Here is a 16,869-nt window from a genome sequence, read left to right as displayed (position 1 = left end):
CCTGAAAGGAAAGAAGCATATGGTGGCTTGCTTCCTTTCAATGTCGACATCACAATGAATACTGTTGGACTTCAAACGTAGCAATTTTAAGGAAACATACTTCGTATATAATGCTTCCTGCAAATTTTATTCTCTACGGCTATGCGTAGCACAGATTATAATTGTAAAACTCAAGTCTAAAAATATTACCTCGAAGGGTATTTCACTTCAATTAATTTACTATTTATTATCTTATGCCGATTTGCATGTTATCAAATGTTTCCTAATAATTTTCTTTAGCAATAATAAATTCAAAATTATTTTCTGTTAGACTTCATCGGACGGCAAATCCTCCTCTTTCTCGTCAGCTTTAGGTCCTCCGTCTGTCTTTGGCATCTAAGGATCGGGATGGAAAACCCTTTAAGACGAAAGTAACTAGCACAAAAGTAACGCAATAATAATAATAATAATAATAATAATAATAATAACAATAATAATAATGATGATGATGATGATAATAATAAGTAAACATTTAAATGCAAGTTGTAAGCAGTGGTAAAATTATAGCCTGGGTTCTTAAACCGCCATGGTCCTGGTAATTACAACGTACAGTGAAGTTAAGACATTTATAGACAGATTGACCATTAAGCGAAACGCTACCTCTAAGGTACTGTTCTTTACATTGCGAGTAACCACAAGGGCCTTTGTAAGCGACCACAAAATGTCGGGGTTCCCTTTATTTCTGTCTTGAACTGAAAAGGACAAGACCCTACAGCAGTTCGCAGTTACACTGTATGGTATATACACTTGTGATCATCGGGTAATTTCTTCATTCATTGTCCATTCATGTCTAGCAAACAGATGAATAATCACTCAGAGATAGTATTTTCATGGTTTCACAGAGGGAAAATGTGTAGCGTTGGGTAATTAAACAGGAGTTTATGACTAAATATAAGACCCGGGGATACAACCACAACATTTGGATGGGGTTGTGGCCCGCTTCTCAAATCCCTTACCCTATTTATGACCAAAATCTGCGATTTTCTCTATCCAATTTATGACCTGACCAAAAATTCGATATCCTTTTCATGACCTGACACAGTTGCCTTGCATGAGCAAAAAAATACCCAGTTCAAGACTAAAGTGCAAAAGCATACCCCATTTAAGACCAAAATGGCCAAAATCGATGCCTTTAAGGACCAAAACGGCTAAAAACCCATACCTTTTGGGGCTGCAAATATCTATTTAGCCCATATAAGGGAGAAGTCCCCCCCCCCCGGGTGTAAGACTGTAAAGAATCTTGAGCAGCAGAAAAAATATTGTTGCTTGCATGATTGTACAGTTGTACATATTTTTATTGTTATTCATGAACGTACCATTGGGGTGAATTCAACCGGCTCTGCGTCATTATTTTGATTCGTGTTGCCACGGTCGCAATACCTCCAACATGCGATCACGATTACCAACAAGATAAACAGGGCCACAGGAACAAGAATTTTAACTTGCAAAGACACTGAGGCTCCTGTAAACGTTAGTGTTGTGTTAGTATACATGAAGTGTACAAAAGTCTAATGACGTTGATCATGGTAGTACTTATGCGTTAATTCTGCAGGGAAACCTATGTTAAATTCTCGGGAACAATATATCCTGAAATAAGTAAAAACACAAACGTTGGAAGCGATTAATTCAGATCTTCGCAGTTACGTATCAGTTTATTCAGATCAACAGCAGAAAGCGTGAAAAATGGCTCCAACCAAAGTTTAACCAATGACATTTGATATTCCGTTAAATTATCTGTCAGACTTCCGTTTAAACGTTCTAGCCAAAGTGACCCACACCACCCCAGAAGTATGCCTTTTCCTCATCGGCGGGTTGCCAGTCTATATCAGTGTTATGCCTCCTCCCCCCGTCCCCCCCAGCTTCCATGAGTACATAATTTGATATGCAACCGCGAAAATCTCATCTCTTTTCTGTTCTTTCCCCTGCAATTCGCATATGATTTTACATTGCAACAAATTACCTACAACTAGCCCATCTCTGTTATGAGAACAATCAGGTCATTTGACGCGCTCATATCTGTTCACTAAAAGGCCAGTAAGAAGAGCAAGAACGTTTGTGTCAGATGGTAACAAAACATTGTGGATTTAGCAGTGACAAAAGACCTTATATGTAACTCTATACCTTCTGATGATTTCGCAACAGGAATAAGGCTTGTCGCCGGTACTAAAAAAATTAGAAAGGAAAAATATAGAAATAAATTGATTTCTAAATAACGCTTCAACGAGTTAATGCTTCAGCGAATTGAGGTCTGTTTGGCAGAATAAATGAACGAGGCATGAACAAGTTATCAACAAATGAGTGCACGATTGAATGAAAGTACATTTTCTTATACAGAATTGAAACTTTATTTACCATTGGGTGTGGAGGAACTGGCGGTAGGACTTGACGGTGAAACTTTAATAAACGCTGTTGATGTATCTGCTGTTGATATAAACTTCGATGGTAGGTCAGAAGTATAACTAGCTGGTATAATTACTTTCTTTGGTGAGACTGATGTAACTGGTGTATATGTAGTTGATGTATCTACCACCTTTAGTGTATATGATGAGGTTACTATCTTTAGTGCAGTTGGTGTAGGTAGTACCCTTGGTGCAGTTGATGTTACTACTTCCTTTGGTACAATTGATGTTACTACCATTAATGCAGTTGATGTAGATTCTACCACTGGTGCAGCTGATGTCGATGTAGTTGTCACCTTTGGTGAGGTCGTTGCAGGTACTGCCTCTGGTGTAACTGATGTAGTTTCTACCTTTGGTATGTTTGATGTGCTTATTTCCTTTGGTGCAGTTGATGTACTTTCTGCCATTAGTTCAGTAAATTTAGTTACTTTCTCTGGTATAGTTGATCTAGTTACTTCCTTTAGTGTAGTTGAAGTTGATGAAGTTGCCACCTTTAATGTAGTAGACGTAGTTGTTACCTTTGGTGTCAATGATGTAGATACTACCAATGGCGTCAAAGTAATTACTACCATCGGTGCAGTTGCTGCGCTTATTACATTTTGTGCAGTTGATGTAGTTACTATCCTTGAGGCAGTTGATGTCGCTACTTCCTTTGGTGCAGGTGATGTAGTTACTTCCTTTGGTGCTGTTGATGCAATTACTACTAACGGTGCAGGTGATGTAGTTACATCCTTTGATGCTGTTGACGTAGTTACTACCAATGGTGTAGTTGATGTAGTTATTACCCTTGATGCAGTTGATGTCGCTACTTCCTTTGGTGCAGTTGATGTGCTTACCTCGTTTGGTGCAGGTGATGTAGTTACTACTTTTACTGCATTTGATGTGGTTACTGCCTTTGATGAAGTTGACGTTGTTACTTCTTTTAGTGAAATTGTCCCAGTTACCAAGTTTGGTGCAAGTGATGTCGTTACTTCTTTTGGTGCTGTTAATGTAGTTTTTACCGATGGTGCTGTTGATGTAGTTACTAGCAATGGTGTAGTTGATATAGTTACTACTAATAGTGTAGTTGATGTAGTTACTTTCTTTGGTGCTGTTGATGTAGTTTCTACCGATGGTGCCGTTGATGTAGTTACTTGCAATGGTGCAGTTGATGTACTTACTATTAGTAGTGCGGTTGATGTAGTTACTGCCTTTCGCGCAGTTGATGTTGTTGCTTCCTTTGGTGTGGTCAATGTAGATTCGACCAATGATGTAGTTAATGGAGCTACTTTCTTTGGTGTAGTTGATGTAGTTACTTTCTTTGGTGTAGCTGACATTTCTACCAAAGGTGCAGTTGACTTAGTTACTGCCCTTGATGCAGTTAATGTTGTTACCTCCTTTAGTGAGGTTGATGTAGTTACTACCAATGGTGCAGTCGTAGTTGTTACTACCAATAGTGCTGTTGATGTAGTTACTACTAATGGTGCAGTTGATGTTGTTGCTTCCTTTAGTACTGTTGATGTAGTTACTGCCTTTGGTGTAGTTGATGCTGTCACTTCCCTTGGTGTAGTTGATGTTGTTACTTCCTTTGGTGAAATTGATGCAGTTACCAACTTTGGTGCAGGTGATGTTGTTACTTGCTTAGGTGCAGTTAATGTAGTTTCTTCTTTTGGTTCAGTTGATGTAGTTACTACCCTTTGTGCAGTTGATGTAGTTTCAACCTTTAGTGCCGTTGATTTAGTTGCTACGTTTGATGTTGTTGGTGCTACTACTCTTGGCACAGTGGATGTTTTTAATATCTTTAGTGCAGTTGATGTACTTACTTTCCTTTGTGCAGTTGATATAGTTACTACCAATGGTGCAGTTGATGTAGTTACTACCAATGGTGCAGTTGATGTAGTTACTACCAATGGTGCAGTTGATGTAGTTACTTTCTTTGGTGCAGTTGTTGTAGTTACTTCCTTTGGTGCAGTTGATGTTACTATTTCCTTTGGTGCAGTTGATGTTACTATTCCCTTTGGTGCAGTTGATGTAGCTACTACCAATGGTGCCGTTGATGATGTTGCTTCTTTTGGCGCAGTTGATGTTGTTACTTTCTTTGGTGCAGTTGATGTTGTTACTTCCTTTGGTGCAGTTGATGTAGTTTCTACAAATGGTGCAGTTGATGTAGTTTCTACAAATGGTGCAGTTGATGCGGTTACTTTCTTTGGTGCAGTTGATGTACTTTCTGCCAATGGTGCAGCTGATGCTGTTGCTTCCTTTAGTACTGTTGATGTAGTTACTGCCCTTGGTGTAGTTGATGTTGTTACTTCCTTTGGTGAAATTGACGCAGTTACTAACTTTGGTGTAGTTGATGTTGTTACTTCCTTTGGTGCAGTTGATGTAGTTTCTACCAATGATGCAGTTGATGTAGTTACTTTCTTTGGGGCAGTTGATGTAGTCTCAACCAATGGTGCATCTGATTTAGTTACTTCCCTTGATGCAGTTGATGTCATTATTCCCTTTGGTACAGTTGATGTAGTCTCTACCAATGGTGAAATTGATGTAGTTACTACCAATGGTGCAGTTGATGTTGTTGCTTCCTTTAGCACTGTTGATGTAGTTACTGCCCTTCGTGTAGTTGATGTTGTTACTTCTTTTTGTGAAATTGACGCAGTTACTAACTTTGGTGCAGTTGATGTAGTTTCTACCGATGATGCAGTTGATGTAGTTACGTTCCTTGGTGCAGTTGATGTAGTTTCTATCAATGGTGCAGTTGATTTAGTTACTTCCCTTGATGCAGTTGATGTTATTATTTCCTTTGTTAGAGTTGATGTAGTTTCTACCAATGGTGAAATTGATGTAGTTACTACCCTTGATGCAGTTGATGTTGTTGCTTCCTTTACTGAGGTTGATGTAGTTACTACCAATGGTGCAGTTGATGTAGTTACTGCCTTTGGTGTAGTTGATGCTGTTACTTCCCTTGGTGTAGTTGATGTTGTTACTTCCTTTGGTGAAATTGATGCAGTTACCAACTTTGGTACACGTGATGTTGTTACTACCAGTGGTGCAGTAGTTGTTGTTACTACAAATGGTGCAGTTGATGTTGTTGCTTCCTTTAGCACTGTTGATGTAGTTACTGCCCTTCGTGTAGTTGATGTTGTTACTTCTTTTTGTGAAATTGACGCAGTTACTAACTTTGGTGCAGTTGATGTAGTTTCTACCGATGATGCAGTTGATGTAGTTACGTTCCTTGGTGCAGTTGATGTAGTTTCTATCAATGGTGCAGTTGATTTAGTTACTTCCCTTGATGCAGTTGATGTTATTATTTCCTTTGTTAGAGTTGATGTAGTTTCTACCAATGGTGAAATTGATGTAGTTACTACCCTTGATGCAGTTGATGTTGTTGCTTCCTTTACTGAGGTTGATGTAGTTACTACCAATGGTGCAGTTGATGTAGTTACTGCCTTTGGTGTAGTTGATGCTGTTACTTTCCTTGGTGTAGTTGATGTTGTTACTTCCTTTGGTGAAATTGATGCAGTTACCAACTTTGGTACACGTGATGTTGTTACTACCAGTGGTGCAGTAGTTGTTGTTACTACCAATGGTGCAGTTGATGTAGTTACTTCCTTTGGTGTAGTTAACGTAGTTACTTCCTGTGGTGCATTTGATGTAGATACTACCAATGGTGTAGATGACGTAATTACTACCAATGGTGGGGTTGATGTAGCTACTTCCTTTGGTGTAGTTGATGTAGTTTCTTCCTTTGGTGCAGTTGATGTAGTTACTTCTTTTGGTGCAGTTGATGTAGTTACTTCCATTGGTGCAGTTGATGTAGATACTACCAGTGGTGCTGTTGATGTAGTTACTACCTTTGGGTTAGATGATGTAACTACTACCAATGGTGGGGTTGATGTACCTACTTCCTTTAATGCAGTTGAAGTAATTACTACAAATGGCGGAACTGATGTAGTTGCTTCCTTTGGTACTGTTAATGCAGTTACTACCAATGGTGCTGTTGATGTAGTCACTTCCTTTGGTGCTGTTGATACAGTTGCTGTGGTTGATGTAGTTTCTAGTTTTGGTGCAGTCGATGTAGTTACTTCCTTTAGTGTGATTGATGTAGTTACTACCAATGACGCAACTGATGCAGTTACTTCCTTTGGTGCTGATGATGTTGCTACTACCAATGGTGCCGTTGATGTAGTTTCTACTTTTGGTGCAGTCATTGTAGTTACTGCCTTTGGTGCGATTGATGTAGTTACAACCAATGGTGCCTTTGATGTAGTTTCTACTTTTGGTGCAGTCATTGTAGTTACTGCCTTTGGTGCGATTGATATAGTTACTACTAATGGTGCTGTTGATGCAGTTTCTACCTTTGGCGCAGTTGAAGTAGTTACTTCGTTTGGTGTTGCTGCTGTTACTACCTCTCGTGGCGCAGTGGATGTTCTTACTATATTTGGTGCAGTTGATGTTGTTACTTCCTTTGGTGCAGTTGATGTAGTTTCCCGCTTCGGTGCAGTTGATGTACGCAGGACCTTCGGTGAAATTGATGTTGTTACATTTGGTGTAGTTAACATAGTTGCTATCGTTGGTTTCGTTGAAGTTCCCGTGGCTGCAGTAGATTCAGCTGCTCTCTTTGACCTGGTGTGTGTTGTTGAAACAGTTCTCGTAGTGATTAAAGTTCCTTCACTTGCTAACATGTGACACAAAAAGAAAATAAATGACATGCAAAGGCAAGTTAAAATCGATAGAGTTCAAAACAAAAGTTTACTTTAGCAGCGTGTCTAAACAACTGTCGGGAAATTATGGTATAAAACTTTGGAACTACATTATTTTATATACATTTCTTCACTATTAAATTCAATTTTTTCAACACGTTTCAGTTGCTCTTGGAGAGAGGATAAAATGTAAATAACAACCTTGGGCAACATTTAAGGCGAACACCGGGGGGGTAAACCCATAACAATTGGGTGGGAGTGTGCGGCCCGCTTCCCAAAACCCTTACCCTATTTATGACCAAAATCTGTGATTTTCTATTCCCTATTTACGACCTGACCAAAAATTTTATATCCTATTTATGACCGTTGCGACTGGCACAGTTTCCCTAAACATAGTTTATGAATGGCTTTTGTTGATGGTGTTATCGATAATAAAGAAAAAGGAGCTTAATTCTTCTAAAAAACATACCCAGATCAAGACAAGAGTGCAATAACCAGACCCTATTTGAGACCAAAATGGCCAAAATCGATACCCTATTTATGACCAAAACGGCTGAAAAACTTTGGGGCCGCACATACCTATATAGCCCAGATAAGGGAGTACACTCCGCTCCCCTCCCGGGTAGCGAACATAACAGATTTGGCAGTCTCAAAGGGACTGAAATGACAAGAAGCCGGACAACCTGCTGGGAACATACAACTTCCTCCACGATATATGTGCCGGTTGCAACAACAGCTCTCCTAACATGAAAGATAAACTTAAGGCGGGTGTACCCTCTTCTAACCTTTTTGTTATCCATTTATGGAAGATCATAGAAGAATTTTAGTTGTGGTGTAATGGCATCTTGCGATCTCGGAGTTACCTCGCCCGTGGATTGAACTCACGGGGTTAATAATGCCAGTTAGAAAATAACCCAAACAAAATACTCGCCAGCTGATTGGTTTAAAATCGTGTTTCTATTTAATAACTAGATTTTTCTTTCTCGATTTTTATCGCTTGATAGTTGACGAGGGCGCAGCGGATAATCTAATTGTTTTAGTATAAACCTACTAGTCGTTCAAAACTTTATCTAAACCTCCTCACAGACACCTCGAAAACGCAAAGAAGCGGCCGTCATTTCGTTCACAAGCGCACACTGCTACGCTTCTCACTAAATATCACAGAATAGATAGCGAGTAGCGTAGCCGATCAGGAAACGGCATTTGTGATAGACCTTAAGTAGATTTATACTAAAACATGATAGAAACACAGAATTAGCACGAGCTAGTGTTGACGTAATGATGGCGCGAGCAAAGAGAATATATACGTTTTGTCGCGGAATATACTAAAAGAAGTAGAAAACATGTTCTCCGTGTTGCTATGTATCGAGTTATAGAAACACCCTTGGAAGTTTGGGAGAACTCGAAAAAGCTGTGGAAACTTCGTGTTCGATCCCACAGCATCTCTCGTTTTCCCAAACTTCCAATCGTGTTTCTATAACTCGATGGAAACACGGAACATGTTTTGCTATTTCATAACTAGAATGTAAAGTTACTAAAAATATTTTTATGATTACCCTGGCCATACAATTCCACCCTCATGCATATCCATTGTCTATACTTCAGTGGACGAATTCGAATGAGAGTAGAATTTACGGGAGCTGGTAAAACATGTTTTGAGATTGTATCAGCGTCACCAATGTTTCCATCAAATTGCTGTGAAAATAAATACAAGACGTCACAATTAAGACCTTAATGTACCTTTCTATCGCACCAACACAGCGCAACGTTCCTCTCTATCATGCTCTTAAAACGTTTGCCTCCCTGAGCTAAACCCCAGAAATTCTACATCACTTATCAAGTTCAAGACGAAGGTAAAGAGGGAGGAGTGAAGTTTATGTAGTAATAGCCAGCAGTGGAAGCGTTTTCTGTGTGTTCACGAATTATAGCTGTATTAGCTCGCGATCGAGTAGATTCGCCGCCATGTTGGTTTAGAAAAAGTGGCCGGACTCCCTAGGACACCTTTTCGTCTCTCCCCAAGCCTCTTCCGAGTTTGAATCCAAGATAGCCCTCGCTTGGTCAAAATGCGCTCGATCTCTCGCCAAAATACGCCTGCATTGCAGGCTAATGTAGTAATGGTGTTTTATCATGTTGTGCAGAATTATTATTATTATTTATAGCGTAAGTATCGTGCTTGTTATCTTCAGTAATCTGGTCCGCATGTTCTTTGACGTTTGCTTCAAGTCCGGCAATTTGCTTTTTAGTAGCTTGTAGTATCCCAAGAACTGTATCGTACTTATCGGACTAGAACTGTATTGACTGTTCGATTTGACTGCATCGATCGGTTAGCACTTTGATGTTTGTGCTTAATGTCTCAAGCGTGCGGCCAACGCCAACTTATATCTGCATGACAGTGACCAACTCGAAAGCTCATTGGCTACTTTGGTCACTGTACACAATTAAATATTGTTTCTTCTAGTTAGTTTCTATCTGTATTTATTTTTCCTATATCATTGTAAACCATCTTACGTTAAGTTGTTTTTCTGTAAATAGTGTGCGTTAATAAAAAACTGAAACTGAAACTGTATTAAACATTTTAGGTAATTTGTAAGCACTTCATGTAATTTTAGACTGTATTTGAGAATATATAAACTAATTCAATTCTGAAAAGCCTAGTTGGGAGGAATTATTAATAAAATATTGTATTGAATAAACAAGCCATTAAGTCATTATATATGGGCTAAAAACTGAACAAGCTATCGCTTACTTCGCCTTTTCCTGTTAAGATAATTTTTCGAGCGTGTAACTTTTTTATTTTTTTATTATTTTTTTTTTATTGCAATGCACAAAACCATTTACACGAGTTTCGTTACAATACTTTACTACTTTACTAGACATAATAAACAGGACTTACGGTTTAAAATAACTAATTCACACTCACTCACGTACACACACTACGAACCAGTTTACATAGCAAAGTCACACCTATTTGAGCCTGACATATTCTAAGTTATTCAACTACTTCTAGTATTTATATTGCCCACTTCTTCCTAAACATATCTAAATTATTATTTTTTGTACAGATGTATTTTTCAGTCCCATACTTTAATTTGACTTTTGATTTAAAACCTCGTATACTTGGAAGTTCTTTATTCCTTCTACACGCCCATAAATAAATTTTTCCTATAATGATGATGAATAACTGTTTTAAATCTACTTTTTCAGAAAACAGATGAGTGAAAGAACAAAGGTGCAAATGGACCCAAGTAAAAACAACAAATTTACAGATATCGAAACTAGCTAAAATTGAAAATGGGAACTAAAAATTTTGAAGCTGTCTAAAAACCCCTTACCAAATAAACAATTTTTGGCTTTTCAAACTTACACTTAATTTATTTGCTAATTTAATAATACCTCATGTAAATACTTGCTAAAAATGATCACACCTTATTAAGTGAGTGGTGATTCCTTGGCTCCCTCAAACTCTCCCTCATGTTGTGATTATCGTTAATCAGTTTAACAAATAGATTCCATGTTGCCGTGCGTCTGTTCAGTAATAGATGACAGATGACGTCAAAATGTGGTAAGAACAAAAAAGTGGCACACGAGGCAATAGCCGAGTGTGTCACTGATGTTCTTACCACATTTTGACGTCTTCTGTCATCTATTACTGAACAGACGCACGGCAACATGGAATCTATTTGTTTTATATAATAACGAAACAAACTACTACCGATAAAGCTTTTTTAATTTCAAAATCTTTCAACATAACTCGAAAGCCGGCCTTTGCCCACTTTGGCGAACACGAAAAAAGCCATTTGTCGTAATCTATTGTCTATACAAATTGAAGCAATCTCACTGGTTGCTAAGCGTAGCAAAGAATTGTGATTGGTCCGGGAAAATCACGCCACTGTCAAACTTGACTCGAGCGTCGCTTCTCGTGGAATGAAAACTTACAGCGAAAGCAGAATTGAACTGTGAAATCTACAAATCTCAAAGAAATGCTGGATAAGTGAAGTCAGTTTTTGTCATCAGAGCAGCCCTGTGAGCCGAAAAGCATGGATGTTGCCTCGAATATTGCAGGAGTTGAAAAACTACACTCGGAAAACTTGCGGCTGCGGTCAACCTGGAGGCCATTCGATTCGAGTTTTGAATGAAAGGAGCGTTAGTGATGGTGGAAATTTGTGTCCTCTGTGGTTGGTGATTCTCAAATCAGTTTGAAATAGTGTCGGAGACACCTTTTAGCTGCGATACAGTTGGCCGTGAGCTGTAGTGAGCTATACTTTACTCGCTGCTGTGCCCTGAAACGGACTGGAACTTTCGCATCGGAAAGCAAGGTTATGTGTTTATTTTAACTGATTTTAAGAAGTGGTTTTGATGTTTCATTCCAGACAATCACTGTATCGACAATTATTTTGAGACTGAGAAAAGTTCAATGTTTTAAATGAATTAATCTCATAAACATTTTGTTTATTGGGTTTGTTAAATTCGAGACAAAGCAATGGTTCTCGGCTTACCAAGACTAATTTTGTGTTTGGTTTAGTCTCGCTCGACTGCCGACTGAGACTGCTCGAGTATTTTTTCTGAGTCATTGTCTAAAACAGAAACGGCTTTATCTTTCTTCTTCCTGCTAGAATATGCTTCTGGTACCTGTTCAATGCCTGGACAAGACTTTCTTGTACCTTATCTTTTGCCCAGTCATGTAAAATATTATCTAAATTCTCAAAACTTTCCGCCATTTTAAAACACAGAGGGAAAAACTTTGAAATGATGACGTCAATCGTGCGTCTGTCCTCTAATAGATCGTAGGCGAGAACCAATCAAAATGGGACAATAACTTGGTTTATTATATAACTGATCATAGTTACTGAATGAAATTGCCCGCGACCCACCCCTAATTCCCTGGCGTTTTTTGAAATATTTCTTCGCGAGCGAAAGCACAAAAACAAACCATATGTGCAGTAACCACAGACACAGGATCAGGTTTCAAGACATCGTTTATTTAAAGTTGAATAAATGAAGGGTCAAAATGTTAAAAAACATTAGCAAACAGAACTCAACCTAACGTGTAAAACTGATGAGAAAACAAGAAATTATATTATTTCTTTACCGCGCGACAAAATGTCCCACAGAAGCTGAGAAAATTGACTTTGCGAAAATGAGTCAATTATTGACTTTGGAGGACAAAAACGAAACCAAATACAACAGAATTGAATTTCTTGTACTATAACGGCTAACATTTGAGAAAACAACGAAAAATAAAAGCGGAGAACTCATGTAAAAATCAATCTGAAAACAAGAAATCAAGTAATTTCTTCGCCGCGCGACGAAAATATTACGGCCCTGCGAAAGAAAGATGAAAGTCGTAAATCAAAAAGACGACAAAAACAAGCGAATTATTTTGAGATCAGTCGTATTTCAACTGTGTTAAATCAGTGGCCATTTAGTTCTTTTCTCAGCGGTTCTGTAGTAGCTGAATAAGACTCCAAAAAATATTTGAACGGAGCGAATAAACTAAATAAACAAAGCGCCTAGAGGTTGCCGTGAATTAAATATGCAGAAATCCAGCGTGCAAGTTACTGTTCACTTTTAAAACCTAAAATTCCCAAATACAGGGAACCAAATGAAAGAGATGCGAAAGGAAGTTCAATAACAATAAATTTTCATTCAAGCTGAGACGAAGAAACCTATTTAAAAGCAAAAAATTGTTCAAAATTTCGCAGACGTGCTTCGCTGCATGACCGCATGGGTGGGGGAGTGTTCAAATTATTCTTCACGCTAACGCGAAAGCTTGAGTTTTTACCGACCGCTTTTGCGGTCATTTTAACGCCCGTGGCTTTACCAATCGTTCCAAAAGTTGAATTCAACTTCGAAGTAATAATGTACATTACCATTTTGTTTCTAAAATCCGAAAAGCCGCTTTAAACCTGCGATCTGTCGTCGAAACTTACTTGAAAGCGCTCCGATCTTCATGTTTTCTCGGCGGTTGTAGGAAGAATAACTTCTTCACCAGAAAGTTTTGAGGAAGTTTTGAGGACTCTGTATTCCTTGATCCTCCATTCTGAGGCAACCTGAACATTGATTTGTATTTTTCCTTTCTATTTTAAAGCCCAAAGCAGTAATTTATCCGTGTTAGGAATGAAAACAAGACCTTGGAAGTTTTTTAGATTTGGACCGCAACGCGCCATGTTACCTGCACTTTTCGAGCGCGCGATTTTAAGAAGAAAAACCGTCTTTCTAGGACCCCTAAAGTCCTCTGAAAATATGCTCAAAAAGTCCATTCTGATTGGTTTATTTGTCCTCAAGAACAATAGAACAAAAGGGGAACCAAAGAATCTTCAGGGAGGGTAGGAAAGGCAATTGTCTCCATGTGCTTTTTTTCGGGCGGTTACGGGCGGCACAGGGAAATGGAGGAGTTTTTCGCATGGGCGGTTACGGGCGGCACAGGCGTCAATGGGTTAATAGAGGGAAATGGTTAGGACACATGACAAAGTTCTTTGTTATATTTTTTGGGGCTATTTTGGGGGTTGACCAAGCTCAAAACCTGGTTAAATACAAAAGGTGGTTGTGTGTGCTCATACAATTAACCATTACAAGCATTGCGATTATGTAATTCATGCATAGTCAATGCGCATAAAACCAAAGATGTACAGGGTCAAGGACCTTCAAACATAAATCTTAGCCTGTTTGTTTGCTTCTCTGATGTTTACCGGGTTTCTAAACCATTTCCCTCTATTAAGAATGGTTTGATCTGTTCAAGAAGGACTGACCCTCGAGATTGGGATCAAACATGAATGGCTCTTACCTTTTCAATGCTCTTCCATCGACCACCGTCAGAGTACTCCACATAGTATTTTGTCACAGATTCGTTGGTGGTATAGCTAGGGTGTTTAAAACCAGTCCCTTGAGTGGCAATCGCACAAATCGTTGCAGCCTGATATGGCAGCTGTATCTCCAAATATTCTACTGATACGTTTGTCGTCTGTGAACACCAGGCGGATTTTCCATTCAAGCGAGCCAATGAAGGAGGGAAACCTTCAAAGAACGAAGACGCTGAGAAGCTAGATTTTGGTAAGCTATCTTCAACTCCTAAGGGTGTGTCTTCACAGGGACCTAATGATTAGATCGAACAAATGCAGCAGAATTAAATCACATCTGAACATAAAGCACATGTGCTGTAATTACAGGTTACCCAGCGCCCTTATGCCAACATTGGACCATTAATTCGGGATTTCATGAAGATATCACCAGCGATATCGATGGCCTTTCCAATGTTGTAATGCTATCCGGTCAAAGCGAATTTCGTTCTTCGCTAATTTAATTTGTCCCTCAGATTCCGGACCCAAAGCGCTAAGTAAACGTGTCTACTTTTTGCCACATTAAAATTCAGTGAAAAGGTATAGGACATTTTCGAAATAGGATTAAAAATTATGGAGTGATGGTACAAAACGTTCATATGTCAACCTAGCTAGCTACTACAAATTTGATGGCAAACGGACAAATTCCCTTTGACTTGTAGCTTTCAAGGGTTGACTCGGGTGCTCACATTTAGAGGTCGTGAAAAATTAAACAATTCGATCAATAGCCAGCTTTACAAGCTTTAATTAGATATAGGGTTTTAGGTATCTGCAGTTTAAACCGGACGTGCACTACTTGTACATACATTTTTGTAGATTGATTGTATGTACACTTCTTTTTTTTTTACTTATTTAATTGTAAATAATTTCAACTTTTTTTGTTGTGTCCCCAATTAGTAGTTAATACTAAATACATTGACACTTCAATAAAGCTGTTACGCGCTACATCGCTTGAACGCGAGACACCTCTAAAAGTACGCGGTAATCTTAACTTCATATCATTCCTTTTGCTAGCAAGCCACCTTTTGGAGGTCCGGAATTCTGGCCAAGAGCAAGAACTTTCACTCATTGTTAATGTTTTTTTACAAGAAATATAGAATTCAACAGGAGATGCTAGCCAGCAAATTGAGGTACAGTATTGGACTGAGCCCAGTAAATAGTGCTCTTGAGTTAATGCAAGTATTTCACTATATGGCCATCAAAACAGAATAATCCAAGTTTATGTCACCTTGGTTTGTTTCTTGTTTGCTTTTGCCATTTATGTTTTAAAAAATTTAGTGTGTATGGCAAGGAAGCCCAGGGAAGCCAACAATGCGCAAAAGCAGAGGAAGACAAAAAAATAAACAAAAAAAAAATCAAAAAAGCACACACACAAGCACACTAAGAAAAGCTAAGTAAAATATACTTGTGCCAAGGAAGAATGAAAGATGACTTAAAAACGTTCATCGTGTGCGAGCTTCCTTGACAAATGTTTCACTGAACAATTTTACTGTCCAGAGGAAGAGACTAACTTACTTTGAGAAGCACTTGAGCCACTGCTTGATGACACTACAAAGAAACCTGGGAAATTAGATAAAGAAAATAGGGCTGCCTGTACCATGAATTAATTAATACATGTTTTGCGCTCTCCGATGAGGCTATATCAGTTGAAATTAAGACGACGCGACATCAATTTTCAATGAGGCCCGGTCCACACTAAGCCGGAGAAATTTGAAAACGAAACAATCACCAGTCATTTTGGATTTGTGTTTGAGGAAAACTCGGACAAGGAAATTAAATCACCTGATTATCTTGATGTAATCGTTTTTAAAATGTTTTCCTTCCGCACTAAAACGCAAAGCCGGCGTTTTCAAATTTCTCCGGCTTAGTGTGAACGAACGGAAGTCTAAAATGACAGACACCAAAAGAACTAAATAATCTACCCACCAGAGTGTGGTGTGTCCATTCTCACCCACATAATTATTATAACGACCTAGCTCGTTTGAAAATTAGCCGATTAGCAAATGACATGATCGACAGTTATTGCAATAACTACATCTGCTCAGCAAGTTTTTATTAAAATATTTTGGATATAACAGCTTACCTTCCAAGAGGAAGACAAAACCAATTGTAAAAGATGCTGCGAAAGTCATGCTGTTTTCTTCCATCCACAATCAAGAAAACCTGTTAAAAAAATTCTTGTAAGAAAATTAGTGATTACGAGGTATTTTACTCATAGCTAAAGACGAACACTGAACGAGGCATTCTTCGTACAGTGACAACGCCGAGAGCGGAGTGTTTATCTACAACAAAGACTGGCTGCTATGAAATATATATTTTTCCAACGGAAAATGCTCACTGCGCAAATGCGCAAAATGTCGTTAATATGTTATTTGAGAAATAAAAAACGTTTCATCGCTTTGCGCTCTCTATGTCTGATGTATTGCTTTTGAATATGTATATAGCATACGGTAAACACTAGTAATTCTTATATCAGTTAGGTAATGCTTTTGTGAGTAAGTATGGAACAGCAGGGTCAACGGGACCAAGTGAGCGGCGAGGCCCTGGGTTTTACCGCTAGAGTGCAGTCTCTATCAGTTGAGTTAGTTTCCGATATCATGGATATTAATTCAACTCCTCCGGTCAGCATGACTGACAAATGATTGCTCACTGATTAGCCTCTTGCCTGCGTTAGATGCTCAACTTAGCCGTTTCCTTCCCGCACCCGTTCTCAACAAACATTACTTATGATCTTCATACACAAAACTTGCGTGAATAAATGTGCTTTACCTCTTTCTTTAAGTTGTTTGCTGCCTTAACGCTCTGGAGCGCAGTCCATGTTGATCAACGAGCTGCGCTGAGGCTGACGAAAACTAGACGCCCGCACACGGCACCTGGACGTCAAAACTTATGAATATTAACACTTTTACACAATCT

The 16,869-nt window shown here is 38.7% G+C and overlaps 1 protein-coding gene across 2 annotated transcripts; it reads right to left on the bottom strand.

The window, feature by feature from the left end:
* Positions 1-288: 288 nt before the first annotated feature.
* LOC145496159 (uncharacterized) lies at positions 289-16,118 on the bottom strand. Of its 2 annotated transcripts, none has more exons than XM_081475799.1 (8): positions 16,037-16,118; positions 15,469-15,513; positions 13,902-14,209; positions 8,674-8,812; positions 2,392-7,092; positions 2,161-2,202; positions 1,356-1,501; positions 289-375 (listed from the first exon to the last, which is right to left on the bottom strand). In XM_081475799.1, exons 1-8 carry the CDS (start codon positions 16,098-16,100, stop codon positions 307-309), a joined length of 5,514 nt encoding a protein of 1,837 aa, XP_081331925.1. In that variant the 5' UTR covers positions 16,101-16,118; the 3' UTR covers positions 289-306. The 2 variants fall into 2 exon arrangements, with proteins under 2 accessions (XP_081331925.1, XP_081331926.1); XM_081475800.1 differs by having other exon boundaries at positions 15,469-15,501.
* Between the last annotated feature and the right edge of the window lie 751 nt (positions 16,119-16,869).

This window comes from Orbicella franksi, chromosome 8 (genome assembly GCF_964199315.1).
Source record: "Orbicella franksi chromosome 8, jaOrbFran1.1, whole genome shotgun sequence".
Taxonomy (NCBI): Eukaryota; Metazoa; Cnidaria; class Anthozoa; order Scleractinia; family Merulinidae; genus Orbicella; species Orbicella franksi.
This window is presented reverse-complemented; position numbering and strand designations above follow the sequence as displayed.

What these genes read in the sequence shown, in the direction of transcription:
- LOC145496159 (XM_081475799.1), bottom strand. Translation starts at nt 16,100, where the DNA reads ATGGAAGAAAACAGCATGACTTTCGCAGCATCTTTTACAATTGGTTTT. An exon ending in TGGCTCAAGTGCTTCTCAAA is followed by an intron (nt 14,210 to 15,468) that starts GTAAGTTAGTCT and finishes TCTAATCATTAG; the next exon opens with GTCCCTGTGAAGACACACCC. An exon ending in GATGGAAGAGCATTGAAAAG is followed by an intron (nt 8,813 to 13,901) that starts GTAAGAGCCATT and finishes TTATTTTCACAG; the next exon opens with CAATTTGATGGAAACATTGG.